Here is a 16,292-nt window from a genome sequence, read left to right on the forward strand (position 1 = left end):
CCACTGTTTTTGCCGGCAGTACCCTGTAATCAATTCATTTCTTGATTGCTAGTTGAAGCTAGAACACTGACAGGTCAGAGTGGACCCCATAGAAAGCCTGGAAGTGTAAACTGGCAATGAATTATTTCACACACTGCATATTTAGGACACCCTTATAAATAATGAGTTTCATGGAAGGTGATTTATGTTGGAGATGTCAACGTGAGAAATATACAATAAGAAATGTATACTGTTGTACCCTTTTGTAATGGGAGTGTTGAATATTGGATGGGGGATACCCTACCAGTCTGCCCACAGTTTTTAATTAATGTATTATAAAAATGTATTATAAAAAGCACTGGCCAGGTCTAGGTCCCATGCTGCATTACAAATCTACTAGTACTTCCAGGCTTTGTCTTTATATTAGTGTGCACGATTACCATTAGTGTGGTAATGGTGGTTCTGTGAGCACAAACAAAACAAATTGTGTAAAAAAAAAAATATATATATATTTTTTGTGTCATTGCTTTAATATTTCTAACAGAGATTATTTCAGTCCATTTAATCTGATTTACAGTGAATTACAGTACTCAAAGATAGTTTTGGGACACTTCTGTTATGATTATTTTTTTTATTATTATTTAATTTGTTCATGTGTTTTGTTCATGTGTTTTTATATTCAAAATTTGTCATTGCAGCTAGGATAAGTTATCCATAGGTTCAGCTGTCAATACAGCAAACTGGAACACGTTAACCTGACCTCTCAGTTTACTTCAAATAAAGGCAAAACACTTAAAACAAGATGCTGTCCAGAATAAGTAGGAAGTAGGCAAGTAATCTTTATCTATATAGCTTCCATAGTTTCCTAGAACACGTCTTAAAGTGCTTTATATTGCAAGAACAATAAAGTAAAACTAAAGTAATAATACTAGTAATATTAATAATAAAAACGAGACATACAAAATAACCAAAATATTACATGTCAAATAATCATCAAAGGATATGCAAAAAATGACTCACCTAAATAAAATACTAAATATTAACCTACAGAAAGGAGACACTAATATTTGAGTACTAATTTTTATTTGAGTACTATGTTTTTGTTTACATAAATTCTTATTAAAGATTAAAGTAAACCTGGTCATTACTGCTGGTTATTATAACTTTTCTGCTTGATACAAATATTGAATATGAGTTGATACGAATAAACATTCTAAATCCTTAGCTTAGAGAGTGAACAAGACCTAAACTGTACTCAGGGAGTGTTTCAGAGCTAATGAGCCTTTGAGCACTGTCCATACATTAGTATTTTCTATTTGTAGCCATACTGTAGTCAGAGAAAACAGGCTTGGAATACAACCTTTCTGGACCGTCTCCCTATAATTTATAAAATCACTGTCATTAAAACGTACTGATAACATGTTTTGACAGAAAAATGTACAATTCAAAAGATATGGGCCAAAGTGTACAATGCTAGTGCCACTACCAAGCCAAGTTGAGTCACTTCACCTGCCAGAATGTTTCGTGGGTAGTGCACCTTTGAAGCAAATTTAGTGTTTCTACTCCTACGGCTGAAGAATAAAACGGTGTGGATTGACAGACAGATGGACAGATTGATTACTATCGAGCAGCAGTATAAACCTTTCTTTAAAAAACTGTGATGAAAATATGTGAAATGGCTGAAGATCCAGGACGATTGGCTTACAAATCACTCTCAAAATATGTTAAACAGTCAACTGAAACAGCAGCAGTGACAGCATGAGACGATGTTAAATGAGGAGAAATGTCTTAGTACATTAGACTCTACACACTCTAAACCTTCTAACTTTTCTTAATGACATAAAACTCTTTCCAATGCTGTGCATTAAACTGCAGAAATACACAACTAAGAACTGAGAAGAAAAGCACAACTGTTTCCCTAAAGCCCAAAAAAAAAAGAGACTGTATTCTATGGACGCCCCTGTGTAGGCGCCTATCGAAAGCTGGCTGTGAGACACTCTTATTGGCATGCTGCTCGAGAAGCAGCAGGAGAGAAGCGTGAGGGGTGTAAGAGCGAAACAAACAGGCTTTGGACACCTTCCACTCCCAGTCTGCTGTGCCAGAGGGAGTGCAGATCCAAGCCTCCTACATCTACACTGCTGTCTGAAAGTGTTAATGAGAGAGACTCTCAGGGCTGTGCTTGCACCAGATGCCCGTTGGGTTAACATGAAGCAGGAGTGTCCAGATGTGGCCTTATCATGCCTGACCGGACTGAACCTGCCTCCACTTGCCACTTAAGGTGCTTAAGCTTGGCACGGTGGCAGAGCGGCTCAAAGTGGCCTGCTTTGACGGCAGTGTTGAAATCGACTGTTCTCTTGCACTAGTGCTGCTGCTTGAGGCGGCCTGCCAGCGAAGTGAAGGGCAACTGACCAAACAGTGCCCCGAAGAGAGCAACTAAGAAAGATTAAGAGCGGCAGAAATGTAGGGCGTGAATGAAGGAGGTCAATGGTGTAAAGACACCATTGTGAGATTTCTACAATGGCTTGATGTCCCTCTTGGATTTGGAGGAACTCTCTCGATGGGAGGAAAGACATTAGGGATGTCCCAGTCCAATCAGAAAGATCAGTATCTTTGCCTTGTCTCCTTGTATCTTCAGAATAGCAACTTTACTTAAGTCTTAGACTTAATTGGAGATTTTGTTCCAGGTAATTTTGGAGAATTTCTAAAGAATGTTTTTGGCACAATATAAAGAAGGATGGTCAAATTATGTCAAAAAGTGAAAAACAAATAAAATTGAGAAATAAGATATTAGAATTAGTGTAGATTATATAAACCGTTCTTGTGTTATGGTAAGTTTGCACTGTTGCACTCTATACAACATGGTAATAAAGTGTATTTTAGGTGAAAATACTGCATCGCTATTTCACTACTGCACTGATATTTTATTATTTAATGACCAAAGCCAGCACCAGTGGTCAAGAAAGGTTGGACAGCATAGTGGATAACAACGCTGCTCTGCCTATAGGCAAACAAGGTTCAATGGCTCTTACAGACAGAAATCAGAAACTGCAGAGAACCAAGTTGCATTATGCCTTAAGAATCAAAATAATAATGTATCATGGGACCAATTTCTACCCCTTGCCTTCTTCTGCCATAGCAAAGACAGAATCCACAACCTGTAGCAAGGAAGCGAACAAGAAGTCAGAACATCTATAATGTGTAACTACGTTAAAGTGGTAAATGCGAAACTTGAGTATCTCGTCAGATTCTCAATATTACAATTGGTTCGATATTTGGAGCACTTGATTGGGACATACCTAACAGACGTTACAACAGATGAACAAACATGACTCTTGTTTTCTTTCCCTTTTGACATTCAAAGTCTCGGAACACTGCTTTTATTGAAATATAAGTAATGTTCTAGCACCAAGTTCACACATGAACAGATGATCAGTCGCTCGCCATGACTCACCATGCATCATATTGTGTAAGTAGCCAAAGAAAGGGCGAAAAAACAACAACAAAAAAACAGGCAGTTTTTCTCGCTGCATTCAGTTACTTGGTGATATTACAGCTCTGAGTCAGCCCTTCAATGCTGTGCGTCAGTATGTGAGAAAGGACAGTGAAGGATGGAGGGGGCTCTAAAGGCAAACTCACCTGGAATGGCATTGCGCTTTGAGGAGGTGCGGAAGGTAAGGATGCCAGGCTTCGATCTGCCCTGCTGGTTTTCGGCCACCACAAAGACTTCGTACTCTGTGTTCCACTCCAAACCGCTTAGGAGCACATACTCGCTCACACTGGGCAGACGAATCTCTGGCTTCCAGTCTGGATCCTCTTTCTATAGAAGCCGAATTGAGCAACAGAGTCAGTTTGGAAATCCATTTAAAACACTTTTAATAGGTATATAGTAGTATATAGTACGGTTGAAAAGCCTGAGATCCCTTTCTAAAATGCTTCTATTTCTACTAGCTTTCCTTTCTAATTTAATATGTATCAAGTGTCTTATTATAAATGACATTAGCAGTATGATTTTAGTGACTGTATATTCACACAATAAGGTTTGAACATGTGTTTCAGAATTTTTTTAGTATCTAGAATGTCCTTCTTTAGTTTTTTTGTTTGAGTGTGTGCACTCGTGCTGTATGAGCCAGTTTTTGCTCTTAGTTTGTTGTACAATCTGGTGTCGACCAGAGGAGGATGGGTTCCCCTTTTGGGTCCTTATTCCTCTCAAGGTTTCTTCTTCCTGATCTGAGGGAATTTTCCCTTGCCACAATTGCCACTGGCTTGTTCCAAAGGGGCTCGGACCTGGATCCCTCTAAAGCTGCTTTGTGACAAATTCTGTTGTTAAAGGTGCTATCTAAATAAACTAGAACTTGGACTTTTGTCCAAATGCCACAATCAGAGATAAAAAGACTCAAAAAATAAATCTGACATTTGTATTGGTCTTATAGATTTGCTAAGTACTGATAATTACCTGGAAATTACCGGGGAAAACTTTTCCTGGCTAACATGTTTTTTCCTTAACATTCCTTAATATTGCAGTTGTTTATTTCTATCTATTTATTTATTAGTTATTAATATTTTGTAGTTGTTTATTTCTATCTGTTTATTTTTAGCATGGTCAGTGGGAATTTTGGACCCCACTGTAAACATTCTTAGATATGGCCTAAACCAGTGGCTCTCAAACCAGTCCTCAGGGCACCCAGAATGTCCACATTTGTGTATGATTCCAACTCCTAACTTATAACTGGTCTGAGATTACATTGATGTTAAAATCCTATTCCATATTCCACATGATCCACTGACAAAGTGCCATGTGTTCTACTTAGAAGAATAATGATACCCTTGTTTCAAACATTTTAATTGCTACCTATGCCACTGAATGTAAAATATGCCAACCAATCACAGTTTGGAACAGCCCAACATGACATTAAAGATGACCTAGAATGGAAAATTAGAGTAGAGTTGAACAATGAGAGTTCAGTATGTGTTCAGTACATGTACATAGTGATGTACAGTGAACCTTAAACCCTATTGTCTCTTCATTGAAAAGAAAAGAACCAAACAATCCAAACGAGAAGGAAATAAGCACAAACTGGTAAAACTATAATCACAATGTTGTTGATATACTGCTAAAAACAAAGCTATGCGGCTCCTGTGAGACACCACGGTGACTTAAACCAGCAGAGCTGAGCTCATCCTTTTCTCCAGAAGACAACCATAACAGGACAATTAGAGTGCTTCATTCTGGGGGGAAAACTGCCTGATAAAACCACATCTGAGCATTTTTCACTCAAACCAAAGTCACTATTTATACATCAAATAGGAACTTCAAATCCTAAATAAATGAATCTCTGTGGCACCTTAAATCACAAAGGAATCGTTGCAAAGACCTTCAGTCTGTGTGCTATTTAGCTGAGATATTTACATTTACTTTCATTTGCTGGAAGGTGGGTTATCCTGACATGTGCTACACTGGACATATATGAGAGGGACCTCAAATCAACCTCAATCTCCCCTATATTACCTGGCTGTATAATGTATTTACTTTGATTATTAGTTTACTATTTGTATTCTGTATTCTGTATACTCGCTGGGTGAAGTACAACTGGTTCTGAAGTGTGTCTGCTTGGTGAAAAGCTTGGTTTGCGAACTACGTGAATACTCACAGCTTTGTATCGAACTAGGTAGTGAGTGATGGGTGAGCCTCCATCATCCTGCTTGATCCAGTTGACTCTGAGGGCATTGCCCTTGGGCTGCAGGATGGCTTCCAGTATGGGGGGGTTGGGTTCCCCTGGAAACACACAGCAGGAGGGCACAGGCTGAGCTATCATGTAAACTATTCATGGTACTGTTCAAGAAGAAGACATAGTTCAAGCTCAAGTCCTCAAACTCCACCAAACTTAAGAAGAACCGTCTTTTGTAAACAAAGTTTTATGTGCATTATTATGTCCTTCGTTTACATTTATTAGTTGGCTTCATGTTTACATACATATTATATATATATATATATATATATATATATATATAAATGAATTATTTGAATGAATGACTTTAATCATTTTAATATTTTATATATGATACATTATTTAGCAGACCTCTTACTCTACTCCTCTACCCCTTATCTTAAGCTATTCACAACAGTAGGTGAACAAAGAATAAGATTTCCTAAAAATATTAAATGGGAATATGAAATTCACCACAAGTAAATTCGGTATACCAGTATTTTTTTAAATACTTAAATTACTTCACTGACAAACTACACATTGTTCTTTCTCATTGAAGTCATTTCCATCACTGATAACATTTAACATTATTTAAGTTCAGTGATGAATTTAAATGATGCCATACCTATATAGTTAAATGCTGCACAGTAGAAAAACTCACCCCAGCTATGACCCTGTATACTGCCCCATATATAGGTTATCAAAATGACAAAAAGCACTTACCAAAAAGGGCAAAAGCCCCCTGAATATTTGTGTATTTGGCTGCAGTTTGACTGTGAATGGCATTTAAATGAAACTGAGAGTGCCCTCTGTCCCTTTACACAAAGCTGGTGTTAGCTGCTTCTTCAGTGGTTTCTTTGTCAAATATCCTGTTCCATCTTAAATGTCGCAGATTGCAACAACTGCTCCATTTAAGGTGAAATGGAAAATTGTAATTTGAAGTTGTAAAATGAGAGGCCACCTTTAGCCTGTAACACTATTTGTTATAGTGAAATGTGCCAATAATTTATACAACTAAATATACCGTGTAGTTTGTGACTATGAGGCATAGAAGAAAGGAATACACTGGGGAATACACACATACTTCAATGCCTATGACGTATATGAAATTATTCGCCAATATTGAAGCAATAATAATAATAATGACTTTTATTTTTATTTTATCTGCCACTCCATTGTACATCCCTAATTTTATATAAATTACAATACAGAGAAAGTACAATGTCTGTTTTTTTATTAGAATTAGTTTTGCTAACTAAGGCTAAAATAATGTTAATGAGATGTGTTGACTAGTGTTGGAGATCTCTCATGTTACTAATCTTCTAGGTTCAGCAGGTTTGACAGTGAAAGCCATGTGTGGCTTCTCCTTCACGGACCATCATTCATAACCTATTTCAGATTAATGATGTGTGCATGCTAATTTGATCCACTACATTGGTTAGACAACACAGAATGACATTTAACAACACTGCCGGGGCTTTGGGGGACTGTCTAAACACGCACAGAGCACACTGAAAAATGAGGGTTCTTTACTTACATTAACACACTCATTAGCTTGGCTTGTAAAACGGACAGACCCTTTTGCTCAATCCAGTCAAATGGACCCTGCGTCATTCAATACAACCCCCACACATGTCTTAATGTGAACCTTCTCTGATGCAGTATTTGTCCTTTGACTGAAGTTTCAGGGGTCATTCCTGAGCATCTTCAACAAATTCTCCTGAAATTCATACAGCTTCAGTGATAATGTTGGTAGAATTTGCGGTCAAGAGTAATTCTGTTAAGAGTGTGAATTTGAAACTTTCTATCAGTACCACCTGTGTTTGTAAGAGATGTTTAATGAAATGCTGCTACACTATTACTTAAATTCATTGTAGGATCTTTAGAAAACCAAATTTAAAGCAATTACAATTAAACAGTACAGCCAACTAACAATAGCAAAATAGACTATTTTGTTATTTTGCTTCTGTACATCACCTCAAAGGATTAGAAATAAAGCAAGATGTGACTGAAGTGCAGACTTTCAACTTTAATTCGAGTGATTTAAAAAAATATTGCATTAACCATTTGTTTTACACAGCCTCTGCATTTTTACAGGTACAAAAGTAATTGGACAAACTAACACTTATAATATTATAAAAACAATTATTATAGTGCCAGAAGGCTAAAAGCCATGGATGGTCTTTCTGTCTTTAGCTTTCTCTTCAGTAAATGAAAAGCTGCTCTACTCGGCTATGCAAGAACGTTGCATTTCTTTGCTTAAATAAGCTCTTGGGTTGCTTTTGCAGTATGTTTTGGTCATTATCCATCTCTACAGCAAGGCACCATCCAAATGATTTTTCAGCATTTGACTGAACCTGAGCAGAAAGTATGGCTCTATACACTTCCGAAATTACCCTGCTATTTCTATCAGCATACATTTAATACCACATAAACACCAGTGACCAGTGCTGTGGTATGCTTTGGATCATAAAACCCTGTTCTTTTCTTGATCACACTCAATTTATTCTTGGTATCATTTGTCCAAAGAACAGATGGTTTCAGTTCTTGAGTGTTCCCTGAGGATTTCAGCTTGAAGGAAACTCTGCATTTACTCTATATGTTCATAGAAAGGAAAGAAAGAATTCTACGATCATCTACTGTAGTTGCCTTCCATGGTCTTCCAGGTTTTGTGTTGTTACTGAGCTTGCCAGTGCATTCCTTCTTTTAAACAATGAAAAAACTAATAATTGCACTCTCATAGTGGCTCAGTGGTTGAATATGCTGCCACTATGGCCCAGGGGTCGCAAGTTCGAATCCCGAGCCATACTTCTTTGCCATCAGCAGCCGGAGTCTGAGAGAGCACAATTGGCTGTGTTCTCTCTGAGTGGAAAGATGGTGCTCTCTCCCCTCACCACTCTTAAGTGATGTTGGCTGCCCAGCAATGCCACATTTGCGGCAGTTAGAAAAGAGGCAGTGGTTGGCTTCGCATGTATCAGAGGAGACATTCCCCTTCTAGTGTCGGGAGCATTGCTAGAGCTAGTGTTTTTTTGTTTGTTATCCTAAAGATGACCTTCCTCACTTGCATCAACCCCTCTTTGAATCTTAAAAGTTCCCAAAAAGCAATCATATGCAAATCACCTGAAGAGCTTTTATTTCCTTAATCTTTAATGGAATAATGCGAGAATGGACCACACCTGCTTAACAGGTAATTGTCCAATTACTTATGAGGCTCTTTTAAACTTAACTAAATGCAGTTGAAAGTCTACTTTTCAATCTCATCTTGACTGCTTCATTAAAATCCATTGAGGAGTTGTACAGAGGCAAAAATGCCCAACATTTTACAGTCTTTCAAAGTCTTATGGATCTGAGTGAACAAACATTAACTAATGACAATTCACAATGCCAAATTAGAAAACAAACATATTTTTTATTAAATGACTCCTACAGAATATATATATATATGAGTTTAGACACACTTTATACATCTGAAGCAAGTTTGCAAAAAATGAAATGGATGTCAATGTTGAAGTGGAAAATGAATGAACCACTGAGGTCAACCACTTTCTTTATCAAAAAGCCCAAATCAATGACTATCTTCTTTCAACTCTAACTGTAATCAGACCATATATACACATATTTAAAAATATATATATAAAGACAGAAAGAGAGAGAGATAGCACTGCAGGACGAAAAGGCATCAACATTGAACATCCCTCAAACTCCTGCTTGTCAAAATGTTTATAGCAGGCATAAAAGGATGAGGTGATGTTCCTGAGTCATCTACCTAGCACTACCTCTCGGGAATTGTTTTTCAGCTCCAGAGCTTTTGAAGTAGTTTTTATGGTTGGAAGGACACAGCTTAAAACTTTTTTTCCCCCCACTCCATATTCTCCTTAGATAATATTATAAGCAGTAAGAACACAGTGGTTGCTCAAGGGAAGTGTCTGTCGAAAATGTGGCCTAGATGAATTTTCATGACTTGACAGAAGAGTTTTTAATTCTGGGCATGTGGAGGCAATGGGGAAAGATGTGATGGCTAAGGGAGAATGCAATGATGCAGCCGCGAGGCTTCACTAATCCTACACATGAGAGCTGCAGAGCAAGAGCCAAGTGTTTACCTTCTGTTCACCAGAGTGGACGACATCATCAGCACCATGCAAGCCACATGACAAAAGGCACACCGTACGCACGCACATGATTGGTGGAAAGGAAATTGGAAGAAGTCACATGGAAAATCCAAAAACAACAGAGATGACGTAAACATGGACAAAAAGATACTTAGTGTCAGTTGACATGAAGACACATACTACAAAATAAAAGTTCTTAAGAGTCTGTAGATCAGAACATTGAAAGCAGGAAGATTAAGCAGAGTTTCCTCTGAGAGAAGCATTTAACAGACAAATGAAATGTCTGCTTCTGAGGGCTTTGATCAAATTGCAGTATTACTAAATAGTAAGGGTGTAAATTTCTCTCATTATAACGTTTTGATTAGACGCAACTAACATGATCTAATGGTTTATTGTGTAGCGTCTTCGGACACATAAAAAATGCTATAATTCTAATATTATAAAAACACCTATTTAGTTGATAATTGAGACCAATCAAACCTACTGCCAACCCTTTCAAATCTACACATCACTTCAATTGAACCCTTCCAAAAACTGAGGTAGGCTCCAGTGCAACTGGGTTATGCAGCAAGACAGTAATCTGAAGCAAATCCACCTCTGAATGGCTCAAAAGGCCTAATCCTGCATTAAACCTCATTGAGGGGGCCAAAACTCCTTTATGATGATGGAAAGTAAAAACTGATCTCTAGTTATGGCACTTGAGCAAGAGAATATGTCAAGATATGTTTTAATGTATCATGTATCAACTATATCAGGCGTTCTGTAAACATTGTTCTATAAACAATACATTTTTGTATTACATTATTGTATTTTTCTATTTAATGTACTTTTTAGCTTTAATACTGTTATTAATGTTGTATACTATGAAATCTGACTGAAATCTGTTTTACTCCTAATATTATCTTTCAACCAACATTTAATGTATATATAATATACATAAAATTACATTAGGTCTCACTTCAACAGATATTAACATTTGAGGCATGGACTTTACAATGCCAGTAGATGCCACTATAGATGAATTAATGCATTTCACCTCACCTGTCAGGGGCACTAACATTATGCATCCTTTTAAAGACCAATTAACTTTTAATTATTAACAATTTTCATTGAAATCAGACATTGAAATGAAAATAATACAATAAATCCACTGTTTTTAAACAAAGTCGACATACAGCCTCATCCATGGTAATGGGCCCTTCTCACTAAATAAATATTGAGAGAATACTAAGGACAGCAAAAATTACTGAGGTCATGTCCATAGGATCAGGTCAATTATCAGGACAGGCCTATGTTGCATCTCTAACTCAAATCATAATGACATTAACCATGATTTCATTTTTAAATTCATTAAAGTGGCTGGGGATATAGATAATACAATTTTAGTTTGACAATAGCCTGAGGATTTCATTCCAATGTTACAACATTAAAATTATTCAAACCCACTGCAGCCATTTTAGCATTCCAAAGCTGACACAGTTGAATTGCCACCTTTGGACTGATCCAATTTTACACCCCCACTAAATAGTGCGAAATGCTAGAGATTCAGACTAAATAGATGAATCGTTTTAATCACTTATAGAAGGTCAGTGCCAAGAACAGAGGAAACTCTGAAGCATTCACATAATACATTAGCACAAGGAAGACACATGCATGACTTTCTGCACATAGCATGTGATCAGCACATCACAGGAGGGGTCTGAACTGCCTGAGAAGTATTGAAAGGCGCTGTGCTTTGAATACTTCATATGAGTAAGCAGAGTTCAATTAAAAAGCATTAAAGACTTTCTCTAATGAAATTCACAGAGCACCTCTATACATAAGCTACATTCAGTAAAATAGATGTGTATCATTTTGATCCATTAATATATTTTTTGTTTTTCAGCTGCACACAATCACATGTGATCATATGATGATCAAACAAACCTGTTTCCTCAGTGTAAAAATGAAAAATGCCATCTAGGAAGCAAACGAGACACGTTTCATAAACTCAACAAATTAGTGTAGAAACACTTTGCTCTGTCTAAACTAAAAAAAACTATCTATCAGAAATTAATTTTGGAACTACAGAGTAGTGTTGTAGTACTCGAGTCCGGTCTCTGTCTCCAGAACATAAACAAGCAGTCTCGGTCTCGTCTCGACCTCTTTTGGATTCGGTCTTGTCTTGGCCTCTGGTTGAGGTGGATTTGGAAATTGCTGTAAAGACCAGCTGAGTCCAACGCGTCTATCTGAGGTAATGATAATGAGAAACTGGCTTTTTTAGCGTTTTTAGCATTATTTAATAAAAGTCAGGTTTAAGGGTGTACATATCAACGTGCTGAACAGCTCAACTCTCTAATTTCTCTATTAAAGCCACCGTACACAATGTTGTTTGCCCTAGCAGATATAGAACAAAGCAGGCCTGTACTACACAGGATGTGCTGCGACAAGAGAGCTGATAAACGCCAGGTCTAAGCTGACACTCGTTTCTTACATTTGATATGAGCTTACTACCCTTTCTGAAGTTTACAGTGTTCAAAGCAAAAAAAAAAAGACCAGGCTGCTAAAGGTAACAGAAGACTAGCATTAGCCTGTTTAAATCTCTGTGTATATTTCAAGCCATATCATCTACTATGGCTTTCTTTGGTCTCAACATGACTTTTTGGGGATGCTGTCATGCGCTGAAAATGAGAAATTGAGCAGTGGCCAATTCAGAGTTCAGACAGTTTTTGCTCTTATTATTTTCACATTTAAAAATTAAAATATTCAGTTGGCTTTATGTGGTAACATCTAATTAAGTATTATAGAAGAAAGGACACAGAATCATCACCATTATTTTCTATTAAAATGAGTTGGATTAAGACTATAATAACAATAATAATAATAATAATATAAATATAGGCTTATATCTTATTTAATGTTAGAAAATGTATGACAAAATATAATAACATTTATAATATACATCCAGTATAATGTATGGCAATAAATGTACAATTAATTTCAGTTTAATAACTAATTTCCCATTTTTTGGATAATATAATCTGGTCTAGGTTATGTCTCGGCCTCCAGTCTCAGTCTTGATTCAGACCCGGCTCTTGGTCTCTGCCTTGACTACAACACCACCACAGAGTACTACTAACTGTAAAATGCATACAATTAGACTTCGGTACATTAATAAAAAAACAACAGAAAGCAGCTTCAGGTTTACAGTATGAAGCACTTACTTGAGTAAGAATACCCTGAATGGTCCAATGAGGGGTTGGACAAAGTGGATGAAAAAAACAAATAAAATTGATGATCAAAACACAATGAAAGAAACAAAACTGAAAAAAAATATATATTAAAAAAAATAAAAATCCAACTGACAGAAAGATGGATTGTTCCTGTACCACCCACACTTTACCTACCCTGGTCTCAGTCTTCAGCACAGCAGGTAGCAGTCATCTCTCCTTTAATAACATGAACACAATCTCTAATATGATCTAAGGGTTTACTTTCGGTCTAGTCTATATAGAAAGAGCCCTTCAGGGACAGCTCACATTAATACAACAGTCTGAGTACAGCAAGTTGGATTTATTATGTAAGAGTAGCTGCATGAGTGGGCTTCTGCTGCTGAGCCTGAAGCCACATACACACAGCCACCAGAGGGAGCAATCAGGCCAAACTGCTCTGATTGTGTGAGGCCTTCCTGCATTGGCGGAGATTAGCAGCAAAATCACATCATCACAGAGCGATCTGTCAGGAACAGAGCGCCATGATCTTTTTGCTAGGGTGTGCTCGTCACCAGGAATGTGAGAAACTTGAGTGGCAAATCGTGCACAGCTGCAGACTAAGAAATAGGACTCTCTACGCGAACATAAATGCATTATTCATCCGTGAATTCGTTTAGCTCTAATGCAGAATGCAGATATCTGAATGCGCCATGAGCTGCGTATCAGAGCTGTACATGTCGTGGCATGCCGACAGAGAACAGTGAAGAAAGATAGATATCACCAGTATAAGAAACGGCGAGAGCTGCTGGAGGCACTTTTGACCCCTCGTAAAACATCATTAAGCCTGGCGCTTCTCCACACCTAAAGCGCAGATGGTATCATTGAGAGTCAACATCAGCCAGTGGTCTCACGCTGCCTGCCTGCATTGTAGAGTGTTAATGGAACAGCGTGTTCTTAATAGGAAGGAGAAAAAAAAGAACTACTCACGAACAGGCTCCGTCTTGAAGGAGACCGTGGCACTGCTCTCTCCCTCTCCCTTGCCATTGATCGCAGACATCTTGGCTTCATACTGGGTTTCTGGTTTAAGGCCGGTGATTGTGACTGTGCTCAGGCCTCCTGGAACAGATTTGAATTGCAGTTAATGAAACTTGTGTTCACATAAAGTTTTAAGAGGTAGATGAGGACAAAGATCTCATCTATGGCTTTGGTTGGTCTCCTAAGCAAGGACTTGACATCATGGATGCAATCAAACTGGCTTCTAGTTGATCAATACACCTTCAGTCAACAGCAGGACACCAATGGTTGTACGATTAAGTTCTCCAAAGGTTGTAGCATCAGAATGTGTTTTCCAACCTCTCTTCATCTCTTAGATTTAAACAGGCTGTTTCGCTACTGCGCCTTTAGGATTGATCTGTTTAAATGATCTATGTTCTTATTTGCTGCCCTGCATTGTGTGACTGGGCGTGATTCGCTGTAATTACAGAAGAAACATGAATGATCAGGTGTCCCAATACTTTTGTCCATATAGTGTATTTGGATAGCAGTTCCTAAAATCTGATGCTAGTCACAAAATATTAAATATTGTGCTAAATATTGTATAATGGGAAAATGTCTTTACACTAACATTTATATTTTAAATATAAATATTTTTACCATATCGCTGAGCCATAACTGTCAGAGCTTTATATTCACTAGCTGTTAGATGAATTAAAGCAGGTGAGCAGGAAGATGGGTTTCATCCATATGATCACATCCAAGATTTCACATTTGGCAAAATGCCAAAAAGCCTTAATTCTTAATGTTTTCTGCTCGTTTTCTCATGTCCATTTTAAAGTAGAATCTCACATAGTCATTTCTTTTACATTTAGCTTCCTGTTGAGACTTTAATCATTCATTAATCATACTGCATATCGTCGCTGTCCAATGAGGAACACGTATTTCCAAAAATCTCCAGGCCAAAAATGTTCTGAACTTTGAATGGAAGTCAATATAAAATAGGAGCTTATTACAAGTAATTTAGAGCATTCCTATTGGTCCATTGATCCATAATTATTCACACAGTGTACACAAGCAGCTACAGGGTTGCTGTTGGAGAAAACTAAAAACGGACAAAAATGTCTTGACTGTCTTAGCAATACATGGCCACAAACCTGTTAACAATTTAGGAACAATTTATAACTGAATGAGGATATAGTCGTGTGTACTGCAAAACTGCAAAAGTAGATCAACGTAAATTTTATGGCTTCCTTGCTATCTTGGCAGCCAACGATAGTCATTAACAGAACAAGCATCTAGGAAATTTTATTTTTATCTGCTATAGTTGGGAACAAATGTTGAGTGTAATCATCAGCTCGGCAGCCTATTTGTAGTGCCTCCCACACTGATGGGCCCAGCTGTAGGTCCTCAGGTTAGAAAGGAGACAAAGAAAAAATTAAGTAAGCTCTCCATGCAAAAGGGGGTGGGGGGGGGGGGCGGTCTGGTGAGGACTAATTTAAATTTCCAGCTACACTTTATGCTCTGTTGTTTTTGACTATTATGTTGAAATAAAGCCTCCCACACCTGCGTGTGATCCTCTCTGTCCTTTAAATCCCAGGGAGTCTAAATCCATGATTGCTTTCTAATTAGGTTAATGCTGGTCTTGTGGGCATTAAGTGTACAAAGAAGGGGCTATAAATAACTTTATACTTGCCAATAACTTTTGCCTGTGGGCTGCTTTCCCGTTCAGGGATTGAGGCTACTGGACTACGCTTTCCTCTCAATGGGGAATCTCCACTCAGAATGCTGTGTAGAAACCGTGACTAAACGTAAGATGAATGGCATGCTTCTAATCTCGGGTAAAGCTTGATTAAGCTTCACCTTGATTCATCACAAGGCTGATGCTGCTCTTCCCTGCCTCATAGCTTTTATCAAAACTATGCGTTTCTTCTTAAATAGTCTCCGTCTCTTTGAGGCTGAGCAACCTAGCGTGCAAAAGCAATATGACAAAAGTGAAAGCTAACCTACCAAGTGTAGCCAAATGCAATAATGGTGGAAGAATTCTTATCTGGTTCTCAAAAACCAGCAACTCCATCAGGAGTGATATAATATAGTAGAAGACTGGGAACGCTGGAGCAAACACCTAATGACACTTGTTCACTTAATGAACAAAGGTTCTGCAACATCTATAGTGTGCAGCTTTTAGTCTACTTCATAATGCTGGCAAGGTTCTATCTGATTTGTTGTTCTATCTGATCTGGGCTGGCAGGTATTCAAGCCTGGGTATGTCTACTTGAACTGATCAACTTCAATTGAGTAAATTGAGTAACTAA

At 37.7% G+C, this 16,292-nt stretch overlaps 1 protein-coding gene across 7 annotated transcripts in view; it reads right to left on the bottom strand.

Annotated features, from left to right (window-relative positions):
- ncam1b (neural cell adhesion molecule 1b) overlaps nt 1-16,292 on the bottom strand; it is a 106,706-nt gene that overhangs the window by 12,581 nt on the left and 77,833 nt on the right. For all 7 annotated transcript variants that reach the window (XM_072692153.1, XM_072692151.1, XM_072692150.1 and 4 more), the window contains 3 exons: nt 13,972-14,100; nt 5,628-5,752; nt 3,616-3,796 (listed from right to left, as the gene is read on the bottom strand). In XM_072692153.1, the coding sequence (XP_072548254.1) occupies nt 3,616-3,796; nt 5,628-5,752; nt 13,972-14,100 (435 nt within the window). The remainder of the gene's footprint in view (nt 1-3,615; nt 3,797-5,627; nt 5,753-13,971; nt 14,101-16,292) is intronic.

Source organism: Salminus brasiliensis, chromosome 11 (genome assembly GCF_030463535.1).
Source record: "Salminus brasiliensis chromosome 11, fSalBra1.hap2, whole genome shotgun sequence".
In the NCBI taxonomy this organism is placed as follows: domain Eukaryota; kingdom Metazoa; phylum Chordata; class Actinopteri; order Characiformes; family Bryconidae; genus Salminus; species Salminus brasiliensis.